The sequence below is a fragment of the Vulpes vulpes genome, chromosome 2, assembly GCF_048418805.1.
Source record: "Vulpes vulpes isolate BD-2025 chromosome 2, VulVul3, whole genome shotgun sequence".
NCBI lineage: Eukaryota > Metazoa > Chordata > Mammalia > Carnivora > Canidae > Vulpes > Vulpes vulpes.
The window spans coordinates 1419942-1439869 of record NC_132781.1 but is presented as its reverse complement, the minus strand read 5'-3'; the positions used below and the strand labels follow the sequence as shown (position 1 = coordinate 1439869).

The window sequence follows — 19928 nt, the reverse complement described above, 5'->3', positions numbered from 1 at the left end:
TCAGTGGGCGAAGCGTCTGTCTTTGGCTCAGCTCATGATCTCGGGGTCCTGGAATCGAGTCCCGCGTGGGGCTCCCTGTTGAGCAGGGGGTCTGCTTCTCCCTCCCCCTCTGCCCCTCCCTGCTGCTTGTGCTCACTCTCTTACTCTCAAATACATTTTAAAATAAGTAAATAAATAAATGACATGGCTGGCCAAGGCTAACACACGCATCCCCAAGCTGCCCACTGGCCTTCTGCTGTGCTCCAGCCAAGGGCTTCCCCGGGAGAAGATGCTGCGACCACCCAAGAGAGGGGTCCCTGCTCTGCTAGGCCCTCAGGACAGGGGGAAGCGCCTGCGGTTCTCTGCCTGAACATGGGCCTCCACCACTAAGTGTGCGCTCCTCCCAGGCGCGCTGGTCTGGCCCGCGTTTAAATGCCCTGACAGGGACCTTGTGCCCACCACACGGCAGACTCCAAGTGCCTGCAAAGCACAGTCAGATCCCAGTGGAGGATGGAGGCCTTGGGCCTGCAGATGCACAGCCACACCTGCCCCAGGAGGTAGCTCCATGCTAGCAAGTGGCAGTGCACCCTGGGACACGTGGTCCTTCCAGAAATGCCCGCAAGTGGCTGTGCACAATGGGATCCACGGTACTAGGTCACAGCGGCCGCCCCCCGGGCTCTAGAGCAGCCCTGTCCTCCTGCCCACGCCTTTGCCAGCGCAGTCATCAATAACTCACATGGGAACTCTGAGGCAATTCAGGTTGGTCGGCTCGAAGTGGGGGGATCGGTGGTCGCCAGATTTTAATTTAAAAAAAAAAAAAAAAAAAGTTTGTCCTATTTTTGTCCAAAAGATGCTACGTTCGAAAAGGCAAAATGTTTGTTAATCTAAAATTAAACTATGGGTGCCCACTTTCAGTTCCAAAGTATGCATTTTATTTCCATTTTTCTCCTTATCTGGTTTCATGCCTAAGGCTGGTCCTTGTGCCCTGCAGCCACCTGCCCTTCCCAGGTGCCGCACTCCTCCTCCCCCACATGCTGCCAGCCCCCTCCAGCGCCCAGGGGGACCAGCAACCGCACCCACCCCTGGTCCAGGTGAGACCGAGGACTTCAATTTTAGGAAAGAAGCTGCCCCGCTGGATGACGTCACCAGCCTCCCTTTTGTAAAGCCCCAAATGCCCATTTACTTGCGGATTAAACAGAAGCTACATGGGTCCACGATGCAAAAACCGTGGCTTTTTTCCATGCGGTAACGCTGGCACGACTCTTGTTTTCGAAATACATTTCAGATCTTTTTTTTTTTTTTTTCAGATCTTTTTTTTTTTTTCAGCCACAGCAACGTGTAAACGTTGGTGAAACCCACAATCCCATCACCCTCGAACCAACACCCCCCACCGAGTCCCGGGGGGCGTGCAGGGCTGGACCTGTGGGCTCCGGAGCAGGTGCAGGTCTGCTCAGAGGTTTTAAAAGCAGTAGCGGGGCCCCTGGGAGGCTCAGCAGTGGAGCACCTGCCTTGGGCCCAGGACGTGACCCCGAGGGTCACAGGATCGAGTCCCACAGCGGGGTCCCCGCTGCAGGGAGCCTGCTTCTCCCTCTGCCTGGGTCTCGGCCTCTCTCTCTGTGTCTCTCAGGAATAAATACATAAACTCTTAAAAATAATAAAAGGAGCAAAGAGGGGGCACCTGTCGGGCTCCGTCGGGGGCGCGGGCGACCCCAGAGTTCCAGCCCCACGTTGGGCCTAGAGATTACTTAAAATCGTTAAAAGGAAAAGAAAAAAAAAGGAACAGTAATAAAGGGAAACCCCACGGAGCCCTGCGGCCACCGTCCACCCGCGACCCCGGGCCGGCCCCACAGGTGCCGCCGCAGCCCCGCGCGCCGCACTCACCTGTTTGAAGCAGAAGGGCATGGTGAGCACGCTGACCCCCACGATGCTGTTCACTATGTTCGTGATGAGCCCCCAGTTGGAGGCGGCGGCCGCGGTCATCGCGCGGGGCCGAGGGCCCAGGAGCCCGGGCCGAGGAGCTGGGGCCACGGCTGGACGCGACACGCTGGGAGGGACGGGCGACTGCCTGGAGGCGGCGGCCCCCGGGGAAGGCGGCAGGGACGGTCAACCTCCAGCCCCCGCCAGGCCCTGCGGCTGCCTCATGGCGTCGTCCCCCACTCGCCGTCGCTGGGCGCCCCCGGGTCCCCGCGCCCAGGCGCGGAAGAGCAGCCTGGGACCAGGTAGGGACACCTCACCTGGTCTTCACGGCCGCCTCTCCGCGCACACTTCCGCCTTCCGCAGGCTCCTCCTCCCGGAAGTGCCGTCACGGGGCGGGGCTCCGCGGGCGCGCACCAATGAGAGGCGCGCCTGGGAGGGCAGGCGGGAGTCTTGCGGCCCTGGGGAGGGGAAGGATGCGGCGTGGCCCGAAGGGGCGGGGCTCGGAGGACGCGCAAGCCAATGGGAAGCGGGTGCGGACCCTCGGGGGCGTGGCCTGCGGCGGGGGCGGGGCTGTGGGCGGGGCCTGCCGGGCCTCGGGGACCCGGCGTCACCGTTGCAGGTGCACACCCAGCCCGGTCCGCGGAGGCGGCACCTACGTCTCGCGGGGGGACACGTGCAGGCACAGAGGGGCTGGCGGCTCCGCGGAGGGCACACAGCTCGTGGAGAGCGCGTGGGGGTCTGCTCCCTGGGCCGGCGCCCTTCAGGAGTGCACGCGGACCCGGGCGACGTGACAGGTGCGCAGGACTGGAGAAATGCAGGGGGGGCTTCAAGAAGGAGGCGGCTGCCAGGGAGCAGTGGGAACGGAGGGAGGCCCTGCCACCTGTGTGAATTCCTAGCACCTGGCAGATGATCAGCCCCCCGGTGTCCGCGGAACGGATGCAGGGATGGGAGCTGGAAGGAAGGGCCTCCTCCGGACAGGCAGGTGGGCCCTAGCAGGGTGCAGGAAGAACCTGAGGCTGCAGGACAGGGGATAGGGGCCGCCGCGTTTGTGGGGCGTGGGGGACCTTATGTCCTAGGACAAGCTGACTCCTCAGCTCCCCAGGGCAGCCCTAGGCAAGGCTCTGCTGCACCCGCGCTGGAGGGGAAGAAGAGGGGTCCCAGGGGAAGCGTCCTGCACCCGGGAGCGGGGAGGGGGGTGCTCTTGGCTAAGGGGCAGCTCTAGGTGCTCGGCTTGGATGGTGACCTCGGGGCCCCAGATCCATCCCCGCATCAGGCTCTGCACCCAGCAGGAGCCTTTTATTTTTTTAAGATTTTTATTTATTTATTCATGAAAGACACAGAGAGAGAGAGGCAGAGACACAGGCAGAGGGAGAAGTAGGCTCCACGCAGGGAGCCCGATGCAGGACTCGATCCTGGGTCTCCAGGCGCTAAACTGCTGAGCCACCCAGGGATCCCCCCAGCAGGGGTCTTTTTGAGACTCTCTCTCTCTCTCCTGCTGCCGCTCCCCACTGCTCTGTCTCTCAAATAAATAAAACCTTGAAAAAAAGAAAGTACTTAATTCAAAGCCAAAATAGTCCACGCCATCGCTCACCTTTGTGTAAACCAGACATTCAGTCTGCAACCTCTTAAATGTCTATGACAGGCTCTGGGGTGGGAAGGTATGTTTTTGTTTTCATTTTTTAAAAGATTTTATTTATTTATTCATGGAGACACAGAGAGAGAGGCAGACACAGGCAGAGGGAGAAGCAGGCTCCATGCAGGGAGACCCATGTGGGACTCGATCCCGGGTCCCCAGGATCACACCCTGGCCTGAAGGCGGCGCTAAACCACTGGGCCACCGGGGCTGCCCGGGAAGGTGTTTTAACAGCGAGTAATGACTCTCATGACTGCACCGCGCAGCTCTGAGGCAGGATGTTAAGAGAAACTTAGAGAACTCCCTTTGGTGCCCCCACGCGTCCACCCTCCTGTCCTCCTCACAGCTGTCCTGGGGTCATCACCGTCGGGGACCATCACTCCGCTATTCTTCTTTAAAGGGTTACGGCACATGGATGCGTCCCCCAGGCAATTACGGGGAACACTGCTGTTTGTCCCTTGGAATCCATTTACTCTGTCTCCCGAGGTTTGCCGGCACGTAGGGCTGCTGAGAATAAAGAACGCACTTCCCAGACTCCCTTGCAGCTAGAGGAGCTTCGTCCCACGGCAACATCGGGGTCACGGGGGAAGCTGTGTGGGGCCACCTGGACGCTGCTAGAAGGAACCTGGATCCCTGGGCCACGTCACGGAGCAGAGCCGCGTCCCAGCCCTCGCTGCCTCGCCGTGCTGCTCCGTGACGGGGACACGGACAGCCCCGCTTAGGCCTAGGCCACGGCTGCCGTGGACTCTGCTGCGTGAAAGCCACGTCCCGGCCCCCCTAACCCAGCAGTGTGCTGGGCAGAGCATCTTCACATGTTTTATTTTTACACCGATGGCTTCATACATCCGTATTGTTTTGCAACGTCCTTTTCCGCTCAACTGTTGGCAAGATTCACCATCGCACTGCTCGCCGGACTCCTCCGTTGCCCCTGCACTCGGGAGCTCTGCTCTTCACACCGCCCGCAACACCGAGTGTTCGCTCCTGCCCACGGCACCAGAGCGCTCCCCGCGACCTGGCCCCTGCGCGGCAACGCGGTGGCGCTGCGGCCTCAGATCAGTTTGCCGAGCGGAAACCTCCCCGGGAGCCGTGGGTTCGAGAGCAGCCGCAGCCTCGCTGCCGCCAGCTACTGCTCTCCGCAGGACTTACGAGGGTTGCTCGTTTACATCACAGGCTGGAAATTTTTTTTCTGTAAAGAATCAGAGAGCGGGGGACGCCTGGGCAGCTCAGTGGGTAAAGCACCTGCCTTCGGCTCAGGTCATGATCCTGGGGTCCTGGGGTCGAGTCCTGTGCCGGGCTCCCTGCTCATTGGGGCGTCTGCCTCTCCCTCTCTCCCTCTCCCTCTGCCGCTCCCCATGCCTGTGCTCTCTGTCTCAAATAAATAAATAAACTTTTTTTAAGAGTCAGATAGCAAGTATTTTCTGCTGTGCAGCCATATGGCCTCAGTCACAACTACTCGGTTCTGCTGTTGCAGCTCTTCGAAAGCAGCCCTAGACGGTACATAAACAGACGAGTGTCTGTGTTCCAATAAAACTTTATTTACAAAAGCACTGGCTAGCTCAGTTTGGCCTGAGCGCTCTATGCTGTGGTCTCCCGCTGGGTGGCTCAGTGGTTGGGCATTTGCCTTTGGCTCAGGGCATTGAGTCCCCGCATCGGGCTCCCTGCATGGAGCCTGCTTCTCCCTCTGCCTGTGTCTCTGCCTCTCTCTCTGTATCTCATGAATAAATAAATAAAATCTTTAAATAAAAATAAAATATTTTATCCCCTTCCTTTGGTACCATCAATGTGGCCAATCTGGCGAATAAAATGAAATCTCATTTTGCTTTTACTTTGTTCTCCTTAGTTACAAATGAGGCCAATCACCTACTCAAATTCTATCGTCCAGTCATACTTCTTTCGTGGAATGCCCATTCGTGTTTACCCATTTTTCTAAATAACTGTTTATCTCTGTCCTTATGAATTTTCAGGAATTCCTTCTATGTGTTTGATAACTAACCCCGTGTCCCTCAGTTTGGGTTTGTCCGCTGTCTCCTCGCTGTATTGGTTTCTCATGGCTGCTGTCACAAATCACTGAACTGTCGGCTTCCCCAACACAAGTCCCTTATCTTACTGTTCTGTAGGACCGAAGTCCAGTATGGATCTCCGCGACTGCAGTCAGGGTGTAGGCAGGCCGCCTCCTTTCTAGAAGCTCAAGGGGAGAATCCACTTCCTGCTCCTTCAGTAGCCAGAATGCGCTTCTTTGGGAAGACAGGACCAAGATCCCCGTTTTCTTGCCAACCGCAAACTGACAGCCACCCCCCAGTTCCTAGAGGCCACCTCATGGCCCCCTCCCTCCACTCTCAGAGCCAGGGAGGAAGGCGTCAGCTCCCTCTCTCAGTGCATGTCTCTGATCCAGCCAGGAAGTTTTCCAATTTTAAGGAAATATGATTAGATTGAGATCATCAGATGACCCAGGATAGTCTTTCCATATCAAGGTCTGTAACCTTAGTCACACCTACGAAATCCCTTTGGCCATATAAGGAAATATATTCACAGGTTCCAGGGATTAAGAGGTGCACATCTCTGGAGAGGGCATTATCCTACCTACCACCCCCATTTTGAGATTTTAAGTTGTGTTCCTTTGGCAGGAACCCGTAAAGGTGATGCCATGTTTTCTTTGAATCCTATCAGGTGCTGCGAGATTTTGCTTTGTCCAATTATGGGTAACGTGCCCGTGGACAGCTTGATTAGACAGGCTTCTCCATCGTGAAGTCATCCCTTTGTCCCTTATAAGTACAGAGTGGTTTGGAGGCTGGTGATGTGAAACCAAATATCCCGATCCCTATCAACTTCTGATTTATCAATTGGTGTCAGTGCAGATTCGCGGTTTCCTGCTGCATTCGGTGGGCTACGATCCATTACTATCACTATCTTGTGCTTTTCCTGCCGTCAGTTGTTCCTCCGAGGAACCCTGGTTCCTTCCGGTGGAGAATGGTGATAGAAGCCAAGGCCTGAGCCCCGGGTGTGCTCACGGCTGCGGGGCACCTCGGTGGGCCGCGCCAGGAGGTCGGGGTGTATGTACCGCACACTCCCATCCAGAGCACAGCCTAAGCCTGTCTGTATATGTGAAGGCCACAAGCGACAGCAGGACCTCTGAATATTTCTGGAGGTCCAGGGCCCAGAAGCCCCCCTTCTGCACCAGTAACACCCTGGTTGATGCCTTCCCACCTCATTTGGGCTCACGTCCCCACCCCTGGCCGCCTCTCCCCCTACCTGGACCCTGTCCCTATCCACATCAGCTCTGGGTGGCCTCCCCACCTCCCAATCCCTGCTGGCACAGACACTCACCTCATCCTACCCATCCCCACCCCTGAAGTTTTTAGGACTGGAGTGTAAGTCAGGGAAAGGAAGGGGCAGGGAGAGGAAGCACCGTGGCCATTTTTGACTCCGCACCCCTGTCCACACTTCCGACTGGCACGTGAGTTTGACCACCACAGCCGATGGGCCACATGGGAGAAAGCTGTAAGGCTGTGTGACCCCAGGCACGCTCGTGACCCTCTGTGAGGCTGCTCTGGGGCACCCCACCACTATCTGGGGAAGGAGGCTGGGTGTGGGTCCTGACTCTGGGTGCTGCCAGCCTCCGTGTTCAAAGAGGGGGACACTGGCACTTGTCTGCAGTGAGGCAAGGGTCCTGTTCCTCCCCAGCCGGAGGGGGTGGGGTGCTGCTTTGCCAGGGGCGTGTCTCCCCCTGCTGCCCCAACCTCCATCCTCACTGAAGAAATGCAGGGGTCCACCCTGGGTTCAGTCTGCGTGGAAGCTGTGGCCGCTTCAGCGAGGGCCCTAGGAGAGCCCGTGGCAAGAGAACGTGGGCCAGTGGGCAGGATGAGTCCCGCGTTAGTGAGTGGACGGTGGAGCCAATGACCCCACCTGGGCTTCCCTGTGATGGGGCACGCAACCGTCCCGACAAGGACCGGTCCCTTCTCTCCCACAGAGCGGCTTTATCTCTGTCCCCCAGCAGGCATGACGGGAGGCCAGGAAATGAGTGTCAGGGACCCGGGGAGGGGGGTGCGGGCTATGTGGGTGTTGGGGAACCTTGTGTGGGGCTGGGCAGGTGCAGGTTAACTGTTCACTGCAGCCCGTGGGTGCACCCTCTAGAAACTGTAGCCTGCATCCCTCTCGGGTTGGTTCTCCCCCTTGCAGAGCTTGAGGCTGCCCCAATTCCTGGGAGGTGTCTGATGGAGGGTGGGGGGAAGCCCAGGCCTGCGGCTCCGTCCCCACCTCCCGCTGTTTATACAACCCCGCGGCCATAAAACTGACAGCGGCCCCAGCAGAAGGAATAGGAATCCCTGAGCATCCCCTCCGCGGGTCACCTCTGGAACCCCCCGGCCCCTGCCAGGCACGACAAGGGCCATGCCCCAGCTGCTCAGGGCCTTGGCCTTGGCTTCCTGAGTGGGGGCAGGGCTGGGGCAGGCGGGCCCTTGAGGAGCTTTGAGAAGGATATAGGATCCTTGCAGATGTAATTGCTTAAGGTGAGGGCGGCCCGAATGCAGTAACTGGTGAGCGAAAAGGGCGGAGGGCGATGTGCACCCACGAGAGCACCCCCGGGAAGGCGGGCGGGGATTGGAGCCATTCGCCAGCGGGCCAGGGGTGCCAGCAACGTCAGCGCCGGGAGAGAGCTCGGCAGAACGGAACTGCCAACACCTTGAGCCCCGGCTCTGTGTCCGCACCTGGCAGACGGGAGAGTCCTGTGCCTGGACGCCCCGGCTCACGGAGCTCGGCTCTGGGCCCCAGGACGGGGGCATGCCACCTGCTCGGGACACCCCCGGGTTCCAGGCCCCCCGCCGTCTCTCCTGGCCACCCTGACCGCCCTGGCCGCCCAGCCCAGCTGCACACCCAGCACAGACCACCTGAGTGGAAGCAGTCACCCTGGAGCACCCGGGGGCCCTGCCGGGGCCTGCCGAAGGCACGTGCCGAGGGGAAACCTGCCCTGATTCCAGCAGGTGCCTGCGGGCGCAGAAGGTGGGAAGGTGGGAAGGTGAGGAGCCCGCCAGGGACCCGTGCTGCTCCCCGTCGGCTCTGACCTCTGTCGCTTCCGGCCTGCCCCGCCAGGTGGCCACTCTGGCCTGAAGCCCGGGCTCTGTGCCGCCCTCGGAGACCCCGTTGGCAGGAGCCCAGCTTTCTCAGCCTCTCGTGCCCTCTGCCCTTCTCTGTAGCATCGGCCGCCCAGTGGGCGCGGGTCCCGTGGAGTCCCTGCCGGGCTCCCCTCATGCAAACGCACCCCAGCTCAGAGGCCCAGAGCCTTGCAGGCTCTCTTCTCCTGGAGCAAATTCTGGAACGAGAGGGTGCTGGGGTGTCCACCTCAGCACTGGCAGCCTCCCGTGTTCTCAGAGCTTTCCGGCCTGCGCTGCTCACTTCCGGCACCTGCTCCAGCGGGAGGTCTGTGGGGTGAGGGGGGGACGCTGCAGGGACCGGAGCTCAGCCCTGGGACGGGCGTGAAGAGGCCGCCCCCTAGACGGCTTGGGGGTCTGAGGCCATCACTCCATGGTGTCCCCGTGGTCTTTGCGTGGGGAGACGAGGGAGCACAGAGCGACAGGCCGGGTCGGAACAGAGCAGGGGGGCTGGGTTGCCACCTGCCCCGCTCCCCGCCGTGCTTCTCTGCACAGGTGCGTGGGAGACGCAGGACCCTCCCCTCCCAGCCGCTGGACGGCGGAGATGGAAGTCCCCCCCCAAGAAAACAAATTCTCATTCCTTTTTGAGCCCCAAGAGTGGAAACGATGCTGCTCCTGGAGTTGGAACTCTGTCGGGCCCCAGCCTTCCGGGGTGGAGGACCGCAGGCCCTGCGGGGAGAGCCGGAGCTCGGCCGCGGGTGGGGGGACCCCGGGGGTGCGGTGCTCTGTTCCGAGTGACGTCACTGCTGGTCCTCTCCAGAGGGGAGGGGTGTCCGGCGGCCGGCTGCCTGGGCTCCGTGCTCCTGCTCCCCGTGCTCCCTGTGCTCCCCCGAGTGGCCCCCCGACCTGCATCCACACTCCCCTCTCCCCTGTTAGCTGCACTTCGCCATCAGTGCTGACAGCAGGCAGCCGGCTAAGACATGACTGTCCCCGGCCTCCGCAAGGCTTCTCAGTGTCCATATCACCTTCCCCTCCTTCCTCACTCCTGCTGCCTGGAATGCGGATGTGATGGCTGGAGCTCCAGCTGCCACGGGGCATCTTCAGCTTCTCCCTTTTAGTACAGCCCCCATCTGGTCTGTCGAGAAGTCTTGCTGAGCCCGTGTTCAGAGAGCCTCACTTCTGACCACCTCTCACACTCGGCTTGTCCCACCCGGATCCAGGCTACCACCATCTGCCTCCCGGATCACTACAGTCTTCTCCTCACTGAGGAGCCGCTCCCCTGGCCTCCTCGCAGGCTGCGGGCCGCTCAGCCCCTTCTCACTCAGGGGCCGGCACAGCCAGCGCCCCACCATCCCCTGCTGAGCCCTCCCGGGCCCCCCCCACCCTCGCTGGCCCCCTGCAGCCATTCTCACGCTGCTGGGCCCTCCCCAGGCTCCCCAGGCTTGCCACGTGGGTGAAACACCCCAAAGGCTCTGAGAGAGAGAGTGGGGAACAGCCATTTCCACTGCAGCAGCCCCCCCCGGGGCAGGTGTGGCCTGCAGGGGCGGGAGGTCCTGGGGGTCCCTGCCGGCCTTCCTCTCCAGCACCCCCAGGGGGAGATGCCCATTTCTACACTGGTCCACCTGGGCGGGCCCCAGACGCAGGGACGCCTCCCCAGAACTGATCCTCCCCACCCCTGAAAGGTGTGCCCCAGGGAGGGCTTGTCCACATCCCACAAGACCCCAGGGCCCTGCCCAGGCTCCAGGGGAGGCCACGACCTGCAGCAGATGGGGGGAGACCCCAGCCAAGCAGATGGTCCTGCCTCTCTGGGACATTGCCCTCCTGGGGAAGTCCTCCCCTGGCCCTCAGGACACCAGTGCTTCCCCAGGCGGCCCGTGGGCCCTGAGTGATGAATTACCCTCCTCTCCCTGCCAGGTTGGAGGAAGGGCTGCGGTGGGGAGGGGAGGGAGACACAGCTGGGAGCCCTGGGGCTCAGTTGGGCTGTATCCAGGCTCCCTCAACCCGCAGCTGCAGCCCCCCCAAGGCTGCCCTGCACTAGAGCAGGACACTGGGCCACAGGGAGGTATGCAGGAATGCGACATGCCCAGGCGAGGGACGAGCCTGAGAGCCTCCCCAGCTGTGCAGGGGCCCTGGGCTGATGGAGCCCCGGTAATTAGAGCCTGTGACACCCTGGGGGGGATGGAGACAGGAGCACAGGTGGGAGGGGTGGGACAAGCTGTCCCTGGGGGCCCCACGGAGGGCTGGGGCAGGGGTCTGACTGACCCCTGAGTTCCTGAGGACTGTGGGGATCCTCAGGCCCCTCCTGTGGTGGGGAGTGGTCTCTGCCTTGACCTGCTGCAGGACCCCCACCCCTCTCCTGCCTAGCGTCGGGGGAGGCGGCCTCAGCCCTCTTCTCCCCGCACACCACACGCAGGCTCCAGACGAGGCCCACATCCTCTCCCCACCCTGCTGCCCTCAGCCTGGACCAGGGTCTTCACCCCCGCCTCAGTTTCCTCTCCTGAAATGTACTGCTAACCCACCCCTCCCATGGCAGGGGCAGGAATGGGGTCTCACAGAAGCTGGAGCACCGCAGGACCCCACCCCCGGAGGCGTCCATCCCTCACTCCGGAAGTGGCCACGGTGGGGCCACGACTATCTCTGCACTGGAGAAACAGGCCTCCTCTCGCTGGGCTCTTGGTGGCTCACAGGCCCCTGTGCCCTGGGGATGGAGGGGGCAGTCGCAGCACCTGGGTCAGAGGTGAAACAGCAGGTGTGTTGGGGACGTGGATACCATCCTGCCAGCTGGTGTCACTGTCGTTGTCGTTTGGGTGCCCGGACAAACACAGACGACGTTTTCATGTAACACAGGTGGGTTTGAGACTTCAGGCTGGGGGCACTGAGCAAGCTTAGTCACCCAGGGCCCACTGGTCCCCCAGACCCGGGTTCCTGGCCATGCTCCTCCAGTCGTCCCCACCCCCTGGTGTGTCTGGAGAAGGGAGGATCCCTCCTCCTCCCCTGATGCGGGGCAGGCAGTGGGGTGCTCACCGGCCCGGACCAGCAGGCAGGGGTTCAGAGTGCACAGTGGCTAACCCACAGCCGTTTATCACGGCGGTGCCAGTCCTCTGCCCCCTCCTGTCCACGCAGACGACTGCCAGTCCACGCTCAGCGTTCTGGGGGCACAGAGAGGAGGCCCACGCAGGCGAGAAGCCCCGACTCTTCTGGGGAAAGCAGTCACCCTTCCCGGGGAGCCCCAGCCCTGGGCGGGGGTCTTGAAAGGGACGCTTTGTGTGGGGAGCTCCTCCCTGGAGGCTGAGCCACAAGGTCACCTCAGTTTCTTAGCGGACAAGGGACGGAGGTCACCCGAGCCGGTGGGAGGGAGTCACCCCCACAGGCGACTCCTGAGAGGTGCCAGCCCAGGCCTCTCTCACGCGGCCCCCCAGCCGTGGGTAAGAGCACGTCCCCCTGTCATCTGCAGGACCCACCGCCTGCCCTGCGGGGCCCAGCGCTGAAGGCGGGGACGACACCAGGGAAGGAAGGGGACGCAGCACAGAGCTTTCCCTCCTCCGCCGTCCTCCCCTCCTCGTGGGGCTTTTATTGGCTCCTTAAGGTCATTCTCAGTGAAGAAAACTGTAAACCGTCAGCACACGCCGGAGTGCACCCCAAGGCCAGGCAGACGCCCCCTGGGCCACCTGATCCCCCCGCGCGCCCACCCCCCCACCCCAGCTTCCTTAGCCGCGGAGGCTGCAGGGCCCCCCTGCTCCCCACACGGGACACCCTGTGCTCACCCAGGGCTCTCGCATCACGGCCCCCAGATCGGCTCCCGGGGCTTCTTGGACCCTGCCCATGAGGCGCACGGCACGGGCCACGCACCTGTCTCCTCTGCTCTCGCTGCGCTCCAGGGTCCCATGCACCAAACCCAGGCTAAAAGGGGAATTTATTCAGAATTAATTTTTTCTTTTCTTCCTTCCTTCCTTCCTTCCTTCCTTCCTTCCTTCCTTCCTTCCTTCCTTCCTTCCTTCCCTCCTTTCTTTCTTTCTTTCTTTCTTTCTTTCTTTCTTTCTTTCTTTCTTTCTTTCTTTCTTCTTTCTTTCTTATTCAGAATTTCAAGACAACAATAAAGCACAGGGCCCTTCTGGGTTTGGGGCCCCTGCTGCACCCCCGGACGCTCATCTGTGAAACCAATCGTGTTTGTCAGGAGACTTTTGCTGAAATGCCAGTCGTGGCTGGAGGGTTGGGAGGGTGGCCGGGAGAAGGAAAGCCCGGGGCCAGAGGAAAGGCTCCTGCTGGACCTCAGGAAGTCTCTTGGAGTTGGGTGTTGGGGTGTCCTAGCTGGTTGGTGTGCCCCGTCCCTTCAGAGCCCCACCCCTAGTGCAACAGCCACAGCCACCAAAACACAGGACTGCTCATGCGTCTCCCATGGGTAGAGTGAGCCCCATCACGTCAGGCCCGCAGCTCCGAGCCCTCCTCCTGGCCCCCGGCTCTGTTCTCTGGCCTCCTCGGGCCGTGCACCTTGAAGAAACCAAGACTTTCCTGGCTTCTGCCCCGCAGGCCTGCCTTCCCTACCCATCTGGAAGCTGCAGTCTCCCCCCGGAGGCCTCCCTGGCCCGCTCCTTCCCCCGGGAAGGGGTTCTATGGACCCAGAGCCCCCTGGACTTACGTGTTGTTGTCTCTTCCCCTAGATCAAGACTAATGGAAGGACTTGTGTACCATGGTGGTCTCGGTGCCTAGTACCAGGCCTGGAATATCGTTAGCGGCCTGTTCAGGAAGGTGAGTGGCAGAGGTAGGAATAGATAGGTAAGGATGGATGAGGGAATAAATGGACAGATGGATGCGCGGGTAGGTGGATGAATGGACAGATGGGTGGGTGGGTGGGTGGGTATAACCTGGACTACAGGTTCCTCCAAGTGGAATCTCAAGTCCCAACCCCGTCAGTTTTATCTTGGTGGGTCCTGTGTCGGCCAAATGTCTTCAGTCAGCTTTAGGTGACAGCAACCAGGGCTGTTCTCACCATCAGTCAGGTGGGAAGGATAGTGGGATCGCTCACAGCTGAAACAGGCGGCTAAAGCGTGGACTTGGGAGCAGAGACCCCGGGCGGATGAGAAGCAGGAAGAGCATTACCGACCTCTTAGGAGGCACAGCCTGGACAGGTCACCTGGTCAGCCACACCAGGGGACTCCATCTGGGCCTTCACTTGGTGACAGAGCCAGGGAGAGTCTGCCTGCCCGGGGCTGGGCAGCGGCCGCGTCACACTGAGCGGTCTTCCCTTGGAACGTCCACTGGAAGTTTCCTAAGTACGTTCTGGGCCACTTTATGGAAGATTGCAAGCTCATCAGTTGTACACAAAAGATTTCTCGTTATTTCCGGAGGCAGCTGCTGAAGGGACAGCTCTTTCCTCCAGGAGGGACCTGGTGGGAGGCGACCCTTGTGCCCAGGTGTGCCCTGGGAGCTCAGCTACGACATCAAAGAACAGTCTGAGAAACAAAAGTGGATTTACTGTGGAAAGAAAAAGCACAATGATCCCCGTCACTGTCCCTTCCAAACGGGGAGACGCCGTCAAGGGACAACCCTTCCCCACCCAGATGGGGCCCAGGACGCTACTCATGAGCGCAGGTGGCGAGAAGGATGTCCCCAGGCCAGCCCAGCGGACGGGGAATTCAAACCACCCCCTAGACAGCCCCTCACGGAAGGCAGTGGCGGCCCAATCCCCCGTCTCCCAGGTGAGCCCCGCAGTCACGCGGCCCCCGGAAGGGAGAGAGGGTGGGAACCCCTTCCGGGAGAGATCCTCCAGCCGGGCTGGACACCGGCGCAGCCCTGCAGAGGGCAGCTGGTGAACAAAGACCAGGTAAGGACATAAATCAGCCGCAGGATCACATTTCCTGCTCTGAAAGGTTCTGTAAAACATGGGAGAAAATTGACCTGTCAGGGGGGATAGATGGGCAGCGCTAGTGGCCGCCCGCGGGCCCGGGCTCTCCTCCCTCCTCGGGGTCCTGCCCGCGCTGGGCGCCCTCGTCCTGCCGCCCGGGCGGCCCCTGAGCAGAGGCCCGGCGGGGAGGGGTGGCACGTCCAGCAGGCCCCCCGGGGCTCCTCGGCTACCCCCCCGCCCCCGCGCCCTGACGGAGGGGGCCCGGCTGCCTGAGCCGTCAGGCTATAAAACGGATGGAGACCAGAGACGGTGTCAGCAGACGCGAGAGCACCTTTTACAAAATCTAATCTCTTTTTATTTCCCTCCCCCTCCTCGTCCCGACCTCCCAGCCACCCCTCCCCCTTCCTGCAGCGCAGGCTGGCGGTGACCTTGATGCCTGGACGTTGGTGTGGGACAGCCAGAGCCCTCAAGGTCGCCCTCATCAGCTTGGGGGGCTCTGCGGTGGGAAGAGCACGTGGGCCTGACGGGAGCCCGGGGCTGCCTGTGGCCCCCCAGCCGGGCTCCACTCCCACCGGGGCGACCCCCGCACCTGCACCCCCGCACACACAGCCCTGGGCGGAGACGAGACGGGACCAGCCCTGGGGGGCCCTGCGACCTCGCTGCCCCTCAGGTCCCCGGGGGCGGGAGGGGGTGCTGGCCTCCCGAGGGCTGGGCCTCCACGCCCACCGCAGCTGCTCCCCGAGCTCCTGTGCTCACCCCACCTCGCGCCCCCGCCCGCGTCCTCCGGCTGCGGGGCTTGCCCACAGAGCTCGGCCGAGGACCCCCAGCTCATGCTGTGGGGGGAAAAGCCGGGGAAGTTACGGGAGGGGCCTCCCCCTGAGCAGACCCGGGGAGAAGACCCGCGCAGGCACCCACCCCCCAGGGGCAGCGCCCAGCTGCGGGGGCCCTCGGCAGGTGACCCGGTGCCCGCTGCGGCGTGGTGCCCCTGGACACCCCTTGTCCTCTGATGGCCCAGCAGCCTGACTGCTGCGGGGGCCGGGCACTGGGGGCAGGACGGGGGGGGGGGTGCAGAGGTGGAGACATGCCCGGAGACAGAGACACGAGGAGGAGGACACGGGGACTGACTGACGCTGGGCGGCCGCGGGAAGGCCCTCCTGCAGCTCAGCTGGACCAGAGGCTCCGGGGCCCTGGACTCGCCACGCGGGAGGAGGACCACGCGCAGAGAAGGTGGCCGCGGAGTCCAGGCCTTGCTTGGGCACTGCCCCTGGGGCCCCCTGGCTGTCCCGGCACCGCTGGCCCTGGGGAGCCTCCTGAGACTGGCTCGGCCCCGTCCTTGGTCCTCGGTCCTTGGGTCTGACCTCGTGGCTGGCTGACAGCAGACGGGTCTCCACGCCCTTGCCGAGCCCCTCGGGACAATGGCCCTTTCAGGCCACTTGCTGGCAAGGGCACGTCTGGCTGGAGGCCTGTGGCCTGGCAGTCAGCAGACAGACGACTGATAAGGAAGACGGAGCAAGGAGACACCAGGGTCCAGGCCCAAGGGAGGCGGGGTCCCCCACAGCTGGGGATGCTGGGCCCCCGGGGGATGGAGGGCGGCTAGGGAAGGCATCCTCAGGGCTTGGGGGTTGAGAGGGGGTCTCTGAGGGGGGTGCTGGGCCGGATGAGGGAATAGAAGGGCACATGCTGGGGAGCGCTGGTCGGGGGCAGGGCTGCAGTGGGGGTGGGACGCTCCCCAGCCAGCTTTGTAAGGTCTCCCCAGTACCCCGCCAGCCTGTCACCCCCGCACCCCCTGGCTGATGCCTCTGGGCCCCGACCATGGCCAGCCTGCCAGCCCTGGTGCCCCAGCTGCCTCCACACCCCGGCACCACCACCCCCTGGCCCCACGCCCCCCCCCCACCTGGGGACTCCCACACCACACGGTGGCCCCAGCTTGGAGCACCGACTCTCCTGTGGATCCACTTCTGGATCCAGACACACACACTGCCCAGCCTCAGGCTCCCCAGGGCATGGACGCAGATGGCAGGAGCGGGTGTAGGTGCTGCTCTTCTGCACACACTCACTTGTGCGCACACACGTCCATGTGCGTGTCCCTTCCCCCAGCTATGGATCCCTGCCCTGCCCCGGGCTCTCGAGTGGGCCGCTGTGGGCAGCAGGGAGTGGGGGCCTGTCTTGCAGCTGCATCAGCTCAATGAGGTTGGGGTGCGTGTGGTCGGCAGGGGTTATGAGGGGCCACAGGTCACACAAGTGCCCCCACGCTGCCGTCACCCAGTAGCTGCCCCTGCGGCCACCTCCTCCAGGTCACAGAGGCCTCTGTCTTCACCTTGTCCCTTCTCCCTCCCTGCCGCCACCCCCACAGCCCCTGGCAGGTGCTGGCGACATCTGGAGACCTGTCCCCGGAGCCTGACCTGAGCGGGCCCCTTGCTGCCTGGGTCTCGTGCCCCAAATGGCAGGCGGGGGCTGATTCTTCGGTGATTGTCTGTGTTGTGACCTAAGCCTTGGCTGTGCCAGCCCTAGAGGGGCCCTGGCGCGTGCCTCGGCGTCGCCCACCCCCTGCTCAGCCTGCCTCTCCACTGGTTTCATATTCTCTGGCCCCAGGCCTGGCCCCGTGTCCCTGGACATCTTGCCTAGTGACACTGCGGCTGACGGCTCCTCCGCCCCACTGTGCCCCAGCGCTCCTCCTCCTCCTCCAGCCTCCTGGAATCCTTGATATTAAGCGCCATCCCGGTTGGCCCAGACACAGGCTTATGTAGGGCAGGCCTGGGATCCCTGGGGGCGGCTGGCAGAAAAGCAGGTTACAGCCGGCGCCTCGGGCCTCCGGGCGGCCGTGGAGGAAGGGGGCGGAGGTGGGCCGGCTCTGGGCAGCGTGGGGCAGGGAGGGTGGCAGGGGTGGGGGGGGAAGGGGGCTGTTAGGCCTCCCCCACCCCCGGACCCCTGGGCAAACAGAAGGGCCACCCACGCGGGGACAACCACCTGCCCAGTGTCCTTTAGGGTCCTCACTTTCAGGGAGACGGCAAAGGGAGTCGGATACATCCCTGTTCAGTCTCCAGTTTGGGTGGTGATTTTTAAAAATACTGAATTTTCCTATTTCTCGAAAAAACGAAGTTTTCCAACTGGAACAAGACAAAGAGAAGGCTCACAAAGCCAGGGCGGTTAGGTACCCACCATGGACTTGCAGGCTCAGGACCAGCCCCGGGGTGGGGGTAGGGGTGGGTTGCAGAGGGGGGTGGTCCGCGGATGCCAGCGCAGGGGCAGGGCGTGGGGGGCCTCGGGCCGGGACACCAGCAGGACCTGGTGTGGCCACGTGGTGGGGAGCCTGTGGCGTCCTCCTCACCGTGTCCCAGGGGCCGGTCGGGGGGCAGGGGGAAGGGGTTGCTGAGAGCTGGGTGCCCCCGCCCCTGGGTGCCTTCAGCCCCCCAGCGGAGCCGGACAGGCCCGCAGCTCCCCCTCCCCAGACACAACTCTCTCTCCCACAAAATAATTTAATGCAACTTAATGGCTTGAAGTTGATGTAAAAATTACAGGCGTGTGGGGGTGGGCTGGGGTGGGGGCCTCGCAAGAAATCTTTTTGAAAATATAATTGAGTTAATGGAGCCATAACTGAGTCTCGTTTTGGGGGTAATTGGCCTGCTTTTTGTCACTCTGTCCATTTACATACTCCTGTTTTCTCTATTGATTTTTTCTTTATAAAGTGGGCCACTTTACTGCAATCTTTAAAGCCCCAGTGATGAATAAAAAGCTCGTCTTCCCACTCATTAAGACACAGGAATTAGCCGGGCTCAGGGGCCCCCCCAGCCGATCTGCGATCTGCGTGACAATCCTGGGCTGCGTTGTTTTGGCTGAGGCTGGGGGGCGGCCGCTGGCGGCCCTGGGTTCAAAGGCAGCCGCAGCCGAGCCAATTTCCGGGGGGCGGATCCGGGTGGGGGCGCCTTCAGAGGGGTCCACACCAGCCAAAGGCAGCGGAGGGCTGGAGGCCGCCCAGAGGTCCACAGCCTCCCCTGCGGGGGGAACCCGGGGCCCCAGACTGTGACCTTGAGACAACCCTCCCCGTCCCAGACCCCGTCCTTCTCCTGCTGAAGGGGTCCTGGGCCCCTCCCCCGCCCCCACCTGCCTGGGGGGGCTGTAATTCAGAGGCCCCACCCACCGCGTTTGACTGCAGACCGAGGTCACATTTCCTAAAGAAAATATTTTTTTTAATTATAAAATCCGTATACGCACAAAATAAATGAAACCAGTGGCACGAGGAGGTGCAAAGGGGAAGTAGCGTCTCCCCAGCACCCCGGGTCTCCGGAGGAAACGTCTGTGAATGGCTCCATGCCACCTGCAACTTGGTCATTTTATTTAATCTTATCCGCTGGGGGTTTCCCAGGCTTGGGGACTTTCAGGGCTAATCCGGGACGGTCCCGGGAAACTGGGACAGATGTTCAGCTTCCGAGCGCCCCGCCCGCTCCTACACGGCTGGACGCTTCTAGTTTCTCCATGTACCAAATGTTGCGGCAGAGGACGCCTCTGTTCACATCTTTGCGCCCTTGTGCAAGTCTATCTGGAAGATACAATTCCTAGAAGAGAAAATTCTAGGTGAAAAGGCAAGCATGTCTCAAATCTCGATTGCTATTGCCAAACCGCCCAGCAAGAGCGTGCCAGCATCACCCCCGCAGGCCCGAGCTTCGCGCCCCGTGTCCTTGGCGCAGCTGGGTCTCACCAATCATTTTGACCTTTGTCGTCTGATAGGTGACAACTCGTGTCCTGGTGGATTTATTCTATTTTACTTTATTTTATGTATTTTAATCATTATTTGGGATCCCTGGGTGGCGCAGCGGTTTAGCACCTGCCTTTGGCCCAGGGCGCGATTCTGGAGACCCGGGATCAAATCCCACATCGGGCTCCCGGTGCATGGAGCCTGCTTCTCCTCTGCCTGTGTCTCTGCCTCTCTCTCTCTCTCTCTCTCTGTGTGTGACTATCATAAATTTAAAAAATAAAAAAAAAGATTTAATCATTATTAATATATACCTTAGAGACAATAAAATGCACCCATCTTAAGTGCTATATAGTTCGGTGAGTTTGGATAAATGTCTACAGCCACGTAATGGGCGCCACGATCAAGGTGGAACATTTCGGGCCCCCCAGGGCAGCTCTTTCGGGACATTTTACAATCAGCCCCACACCCGATGACAGTCCCATGGCCACCAATCCCCCTCCTGTCACTCCAGCATGGCTTTGCCTTTTGTAGAATTTCATATAAATGGAATCAGAGACGCGTCCAGGTGGCTCAGCAGGTTAAGTGCCTTGGGCTCAGCTCATGATCTCAGGGTCCTGGAATCGAGTCCCTTGTTGGGCTCCCTGCTCAGCCAGGAGTCTGCTTCTCCCTCTCCCTCTGTCCCTCCCCCACCCTGTTGTGCGCTCGCTCGCTGTCTCTCTCAAATAAATAAATACAAGATTTTTAAAAAAGATTTTATTTATTCATGAGAGACACACACAG

General features: G+C 61.4%; 1 protein-coding gene and 1 long non-coding RNA gene across 5 annotated transcripts in view; one reads left to right on the top strand and one right to left on the bottom strand.

The window, feature by feature from the left end:
• The window catches only part of SLC38A10 (solute carrier family 38 member 10), a 40016-nt gene extending 37745 nt beyond the window's left edge, over positions 1 to 2271 (bottom strand). For all 4 annotated transcript variants that reach the window (XM_025999925.2, XM_025999927.2, XM_025999926.2 and 1 more), the window contains exon 1: positions 1861 to 2271. In XM_025999925.2, the coding sequence (XP_025855710.2) occupies positions 1861 to 1959 (99 nt within the window). In that variant the 5' untranslated portion in view covers positions 1960 to 2271. The remainder of the gene's footprint in view (positions 1 to 1860) is intronic.
• Positions 2272 to 2491: 220 nt separating this feature from the next.
• On the top strand, positions 2492 to 5280 carry LOC140597515 (uncharacterized). Its single transcript, XR_011999357.1, has 2 exons — positions 2492 to 2690; positions 3930 to 5280. It is a non-coding gene; the product is annotated as an uncharacterized lncRNA (long non-coding RNA).
• Positions 5281 to 19928: the final 14648 nt, after the last annotated feature.